Genomic DNA, 7,758 nt, shown 5'->3' with positions numbered 1-7,758 from the left:
TTGATAATTTTTGTAAAAAAAAAACGCAAACATTTTAGTCCCTATGTATAATAGAATATACGGATTGATAAATTTAACTAAATTTAATTTGACGCGCTGATACGTCAAATATCTATATACTCTACTTTCGTTTTTTCAACGATTCTATTTCCGCTCTCTTACATGATCCTATTTCAATGTCTTTGCACAAAAAACAGTGATACAAGATAACAAATAACAACAAACATCTAAAAAGTGTTATTATTAATAAACAATATCTCCGGAAAAGTCGCAGAAATATTACAGCATTAAACAATTCAAATAAAAAAATAAAAAAAAAATTTGTACAAAAATTGCTTGAAAATTTAAATAATTGAAATATTAAAAAAAATTTTACAACTAAATATATTCTATCGATTTTTAGACAATTTTTCCTACTACTGACATGCTACTATTTTTATATATCCTCTATTTGTAATGCGATTAGATAACTTACATGATTCCAAAGAGCAAACGTACATATATTTAAGAATCACAATTAATTATTTTTAAATGTATCATATATTAGCTATTATAACAAAAAGAAATTTGGAGATTTTTTAAATGAAATTGGCAATTATGAAATCATGTGTCTGTCATTCTCACACGCGACATCAAATAATTTCATCAAAAATTGTATAAAAAATTATCATTCTGGTATCTATAAATATGAGTTAATTATTTTATTAAATTTATCTTTCGATTATTTGTGTGTGTGTGTGTGCGCGCGCGCGTGTGTGTGTGTATGTGTGTGTGTATATGTATACATCACATAATTTTATTATGTTGACACGACTCTTCTCTTATATGATAAATGTAAATAGTTCCTCTGCCTTTCCTTTTCTTTATCAACTAAATTTTAATCAAAACTCAATTAATAATGAAATTCTAGCACACATACATAATATTGAGAAAAAATATAGACAATTTTTAAATAAACATTTAGTTGAATATTGTCAACTAAATATTTATCAAATATAAAGATATATTTATTTGATACAAGAACCATTAATTTGATTTAACAATTATTTTTTTTATTGAAATATTTATTTACTATATAAGCAAATGTTTAGTTGGCGGAATTAAACTAAATATTTATTAAAATATTTATTAAAGAACTATATTTTTTTCTCAGTGTACAAATTCGTACAATTCGCATCGTTATCATTTGCACACAATGTAATCTTATAAATTTCTCGTTATAAAAATCATGTGATTTCATGCGCATGTGTTTACTGAAGATCGCGGCTTCGGCTTGTCATGACAAGCCGAACAATTACTGAAAAAATAATGATTTAGCTGGATTAAATAGTAATTCTGGAAAATGAATAAATTAGAATTTTCTGGTTAAATGTACTAGAATTCTAGTTGAGATAACATAGATTGATATAATTACTGTGGTAAAAATAAAAATTTCAATAGATTTTACCAGAAATATATGCATCAACCAGAATTCCGATTATCTCAACTAGAATTCTAATAAATTTAACAAGAAAATTCTGATTCATTTATTTTCAATCAGAAATTCTTCTCAGTGATATAACCATTCAATATAATTATCAAAATATCATCCAGCAGATAATACTATTCTATTACCGACAATATTTTTATCAATTTCTACTGCAATACACATTTAATATGTATATAATATAAGGTATATAAACTTTCTTTAATTTTAATAATAGATTAATATGTACTTGTTAATATCTGATCCTTGGATGAGATAATATTTTTGCAATAAATTGTTTGCAGCTCTTTAAACTGCTTATTAATGTCAATATCATTAAATTGACAATTTAATTTATGATATTATTATCATAGTTTCAGTTTAACATTGCGATCCAAAACCGAAAATTAAATCGGCGCATAATTTAGAAAACTGAATATGTACATTAAATAAATTCACTAAATATTTAAATATTAATTGAGCACTAACAATAAGATATAGCTGGAACCGAATAATCTCAGATCGAGATGTAACTCAGTGTGCATTTATATATTGTTTAATATTATTATTATTGTTTAATATATTAAAATTTGTCTAAAGTAACAATTCCAAGTATTCGCGGAGACTTAGACTTAAATTCTTTCACGTTAATATTACAATTTCACAGACTTCAAGTATTTAGAATTTAACTGAAACACTCAAATATTATATAATTTTATATTTTAACTTTTATTCTTTTATTCTCAATTTTTTTCTTATATCGCGTAATGTTGCCCATGCATATTTACTATTAAAATCGAAACGCAATACACGCCTTAACTAAATGAAGAGTCGAAACATCTAAATTAATTGTTATATAGAGAATATGTGACGGACACGGATACGTCTAATACTTAATTGGCACTTTATTCTTTCTGATTAAATAAATTACTCTGTCGAAGGTCTAAAATCTTCTTCAAATCATAATGAAGTCTCCGTATCTCTCATACGGCTTTATCGTTCGCATACTACAGCCTTGCGATATCGTATTCCAAATAAAAGCATCTCTCGCGCGTATATACTCCCACATGAGCTGTAGAACCGGAGTTATCCGACTCCTTTTGTTTGTATATCAATACACGTATATATGTATATGTGTATACGTTTATCCCGCCTAACTGTGTCGTGAATATGCCGTGAATAAAATTTATGTCCGATAATTATTGATATAATACAAGTAATTTATATTTCTTCTTAATTATAGTATAATTCCAGTGGATAACACAAAGTTTAAAATCACGATATAAGACGTACAATAACATTCTTGTAGACATGTTTACAACATCGTTTCAAAGAAAAACGTTTTATTGTAAACTGTGTTGTCTGGGATCCCATACTACATATCTGAGAAACATCCTGGGAACGTCCTTAGAACGTTCAGAGAACATAGAGACGTCCTGAACGTACTTAGGATGTTCCTTGGAGATCTGTGTCGTGTTTCTTCAATTCACATGTAACATTAGCATTAATATTAATTCATCGAACCTCACTGTTAATACATAAAGAATATTACTCTAATAACACAATTATTGGCATAATTGCCCAAATATTAGCCCAATATTTGCCTAATATATATATATATATATATATATATATATATATATATATATATATATATCTCCACGTTTAACCAATATATCGCCAATAAATTGCTACTAGAATTAATAATTTTGCTATCATTGCCGTCATAACAATGTCAATGTCAAACAGAACACGCCTCGTTATCTCGTTTACATGTGTTTGATCAAACGAAATTTCTTTCGAGATACCATCGGCGCCAGAATTGACGTACCTGCCGGTGTCAGGCGCGCGGCTCTTCAGCTCGTAGTACATCAGCTCCTTGGTCGAGGTCGACAGAAGGGAGAGGACCTGCTCAAACTCGTCGTCGTAATCCGCGACGGAGACATGGTGGGCAATCGGGTCTGCGACGGCGAATGCTGCCGTCAGATCGAAGCCCATGTCGATCCCGGACTCGTCCATCGTCGCGGCGCTTCGAATGTACCGCGCGTCGATGAGCCGCCCGCGCGCCGCCGACGAACGCGCGTATTCCGAAGTTTCGGCGCCGCGCTGGAGCCGCTGGGGAGGACGTGAGACGCGCGATAAAGCAGAGATACGATGACAAAGTGGAGAGAGAAAGAAACACAGAGGAAAAGAGAGAACGTTCCGGACGAGAAACGCGTTGTAGAAACAGTCACGACAAACGAAACGGACAGCGAATAGATTTTTCTTTTGGGAGAAAAGGTTAGCGGGAAGGAGATATTATGGGAGATGGATCACGGCGCGCCTTTGTTTTTTTTTTTTTTTTTTATGGATATCACAAGCACCGCGAAGAAACTCCCATTTTACCTGAGTGTCAAGAGTTCTCGCGCGAGTTGTTGGCGTTCGCGACGGCGGCCGCGCATGCACGCGTGCGCGGATCCGTGACGTTCCTGCTTAGCTGCGGCGCGTGTTCCATCGCCCCAATTCGCGCGCGATTTACCACGGCGATTTATCACGGCGCGCGAACGATAACCACGGCGACGGCGGCGAACGACAACGCGATGGTTTTCGTGAGAAGACGAGGCGCGAACGCGAACACCCGAGACGCAACGCGAAGCACAACGAGACGAGCGTGACGCGCGCACGTATCGGTACTACGCGGACCGTCCGGCCGCCGGGACCATCGCGGAGGTTTCGCGACAGCGGCGGCGTTTGACTTACCGACTGCCGCCATCTCGCGGACACGTGCCGACCGGCGGCATTCTTTAAAATGGTAAACCAATAAGTCGCTCTCTGTTCGCGTTGCTTGCACTTTTCGCACTTGCAATTAGCAGCTTCGCTTTTTCTCTCTCTTTAATATTCGAATATGTATTTATTTACGTGTAATATATAATTATTAATACGTGGTAAGCAATTTTTATTATGTAACTAAATTTATTCGCACGAATATGAATTTGAAGTAGTATTGTAAAGTAATAGTGTTAAAAAATCAATTCCTTTTTTTTTTTATTTCTAATTTTTAATTAGAATCTGAAAATTACGTATTTGCCACACATGTTCAACTTCAAGTTTTGTTAAATTACTCTGTTATCTCGTATCATAAGCGAATTGAAAATCGTTTTACAATCTTTTCTGACTAGCGTTTGTTGTTTAATTTTATGTTTTTGTACCGATGATAGTCAAATCTTGACCGGAACGTCTACGTTATTATATTATAATTTTAAATATACGACTTTCGCTTAAGACATCCAGTGTTGTAAATGTTCCCTTTTATTTATATTTTGTATTAGTAAGCCACTTTTAAAAAATTTCAATATATTTATTTATCTCATTTTAAGTGCAAAAATTTTTGGAGATTGTACGCAACGTGAACCAGTCTATAAAGCCAGCGACACACGAGCATGTTTTTCTGTTGAAGTGCCTGCGTTTTACTAAATTACTAGAAATCCTACGTTCTATGCAATTTTCGTAATTTACAGGCTTATAATCTTGTAGCTTTAGCGACAACAATAATTATAGATTATAGTTTTCCACTTAATAGATACTCTCAAGTTCCTTCATTTCAAATATTTATATTTGTTCGTATATTTTTCGAGATTTATATTACAAATAAAAAGCGATATTTCATTTCAGTAACTTATTGACAAAAGTCGTTATAAATTTATTTAAAATATTATTTTGGCGAGAACTAAAAACTTATATCATTTTTCTCCTTCAAGCTATATAAGATGTTTTTTTGAAAAATCTATTGTAAAGCTTAGTAGGGACATATAGAGTCTAATTATCTTATGTCAGATGTTATATTTGTAGGCTCTGGACATAAAATATTAATAACATTTGATAATTTATTCTAGTAACATGTACAGGGAATAATTTATAGAACTAATCAAGTCATACCCGTTACAAATTTTTTTTTACAGTTTGTAAATAAAAATATCTGTAATAAGATATTTCTTTGCATGTCATATTGATATTAAAAAATTATTTTTGTCGATTACTTTCTTCGAATCAATTAGTTAATTGTAGTATGATACATTTGATCAATTAAATTACTGTACCTATGTAAAGTGATGATATTTTGAATAATATTGTTTTGGCAAAACAAAAAGCCTCTCAAATTAATAGAAAAATACATTCGATTATTCAAATTGTTTCATATTATGTGACATATTATAATAATCACAAACTATTTTCTTTTTTAAATAATATCTATTCTAACAATAAGAACTGTTCAGTTATCTGTACTAAAACGCGATACAAATACGAGCATTTAAAGTAGAGACGCCAGCGAAAAACATGACATGGAATATAAAATAATTATTATTTGACGAAATAAACATACATCAGCATAACGTGAGCGATTGTCCAGTGATGTAATTCACAGAATGCGCTGACACTGATCGTTACTACACGTTATGACCTCATGCAGTATCGTAAGGTACGTCAAGATAGTTAACCGCTTGGGTCTGTCGCGCGAATTAATTAAGGACTGTAAATTATTCGCCGCGCGTCGCCATGTGCTCGCGATTATGTGCGACGCTGCTTTCAATATTAATCTTACCTAGGGCATTCGCGATTCAGGCTTTCGATGGGGATACCTTACCGCCGAAAATCTCGGAAAAGCTCGATGATTATTGGAAAGCCTACAAGGTAACATATTCTTAAAATAAGAATATTTCAAGAGGCTGATTTTATGAATCTTAATTTTTTTTTATTCTCTCTTTTCTTGCGTTGATTACATTTTTTTTAATTAAAAACTGCTCTCATAATTTTTTATTTCTATTTGTGAAAATTATGTAATTATTAATTGATTTTTAAACAACAATTTTTGAGAATATTTATGTGATGTAACAAAAATTTTCTTTAATTATATTATTTTTTAATAGTCAGTATATCAAATATTAATGGCATAATAAAACATATTCTATTTGTTAACTAATTAATTATTACAATGCAATAATAAAATTAATCTATAGATTCGTTAATATTCTTAATATTAATATTAATTATTATCAAGAGAGATGCTGCAATTCAAACCTAATTTAAAATTAAAATTATCAAGACGTAATTTACTTATTCAAGTTATTTATTTATTCAAGAAGTAATTTACGTAATAATAAAAACATATGTTTTATAAATACAGTTGCAAAAGTTCTATATATCCTTTGGTTGAATTTATTAGATCAACCTTGTTCAAGATTATGCTTTATTTGAGCAGACGCAGTTTAATAAGATATACGCAAAAAATCTGGAAAACGCCAGAAGAATGGCTTGGGAGCAGAACCTCGTGGAAATTTATAAGCACAATCTATTGGCCGCCGCAGGACATCATAGTTATACACTGCGGGATAATCACATTGCCGATCTCAGCACTCGACAATACATACGCGAAATGGTTTGTAATTAATTGCACAGTTCCATTCATCCAAGTTTTGATTTTAATTCTTTAACATACACTCTCTCCCTCCCCCCCCTCTCTCTCTCTCTCTCTCTCTCTCTCTCTCTCGTTTATATAACTTTTTTTGCTATCTTCGATTCTTTTATCCATAATTTTTTATCTTCATTGTTTTTATTTTTGTATTTTTGTTTATTTGCATTTTTTTATTAGCATTTTTTCTCTTTCTTTTTCTTATTTATTTCTCATTCTTTTATGATGCTTAATAAAAGGCTTGTCCTGGAATATTAATAAATTTCTTTATGTATCTATCTATCCCTCTTTCTCTATATTTTCTTTGCTCTTCAAATAATCGCAAATCTCTATCACAAATATTATATATATTTTATTACAAAATATGAACAATACTAAAATTGTTTAAACAATATCTCTTTCTACCAATTTCTTTCATGTCAGGTGAAACTGATACCCAGTCGAAGACGTCGACTGCCGACCGAACCGATCGTATCGGGAGCACAGAAGGATTCTCGCAATATACCAACAAGTTTGGATTGGCGTAAACACGGTTTCGTCACTTCATCGGTAAATCAACGGAGCTGCGGGAGTTGTTACGCTTACTCGATCGCGGAAAGTATAGAAGGACAGATTTTTAAACAAACCGGCATGCTACTACCTGTGAGCGCACAACAGTTGGTAGATTGCAGCACGATAACTGGAAATCTCGGATGCACTGGCGGTTCCCTCAGGAACACTTTAAAATATTTGGAAAAGTCTAAAGGTCTCATGGCTAGATCCACGTATCCCTACGACGCCGAGGTACGCATTTTCCAACTGTCGGGCATACGACATAAACGATATTTCGTCGAGACATCCGTTTATA

At 32.3% G+C, this 7,758-nt stretch overlaps 2 protein-coding genes across 3 annotated transcripts in view; one reads left to right on the top strand and one right to left on the bottom strand.

Annotated features, from left to right (window-relative positions):
* Window positions 1–4,166, bottom strand: part of LOC108752336 (microphthalmia-associated transcription factor) — a 98,058-nt gene extending 93,892 nt beyond the window's left edge. Inside the window, exon 1 of the mRNA XM_018493122.1 lies at window positions 3,297–4,166. Within this exon, the coding sequence (XP_018348624.1) occupies window positions 3,297–3,484 (188 nt within the window). The 5' untranslated portion in view covers window positions 3,485–4,166. The remainder of the gene's footprint in view (window positions 1–3,296) is intronic.
* Window positions 4,167–4,201: 35 nt separating this feature from the next.
* Window positions 4,202–7,758, top strand: part of LOC108752264 (cathepsin L1) — an 8,656-nt gene continuing 5,099 nt past the window's right edge. The window contains exons 1-5 of one of the 2 annotated variants that reach the window (XM_018492968.1): window positions 4,202–4,256; window positions 5,868–5,921; window positions 6,049–6,133; window positions 6,702–6,878; window positions 7,335–7,694. In XM_018492968.1, the coding sequence (XP_018348470.1) occupies window positions 5,899–5,921; window positions 6,049–6,133; window positions 6,702–6,878; window positions 7,335–7,694 (645 nt within the window). In that variant the 5' untranslated portion in view covers window positions 4,202–4,256; window positions 5,868–5,898. Of the gene's footprint in view, window positions 4,257–5,867; window positions 5,922–5,998; window positions 6,134–6,701; window positions 6,879–7,334; window positions 7,695–7,758 lie in introns of those variants that run through there. The other variant, XM_018492967.1, reaches the window with a different exon arrangement.

Source organism: Trachymyrmex septentrionalis, unplaced genomic scaffold (assembly GCF_001594115.1).
Source record: "Trachymyrmex septentrionalis isolate Tsep2-gDNA-1 unplaced genomic scaffold, Tsep1.0 scaffold6, whole genome shotgun sequence".
Taxonomy (NCBI): domain Eukaryota; kingdom Metazoa; phylum Arthropoda; class Insecta; order Hymenoptera; family Formicidae; genus Trachymyrmex; species Trachymyrmex septentrionalis.
This window is presented reverse-complemented; position numbering and strand designations above follow the sequence as displayed.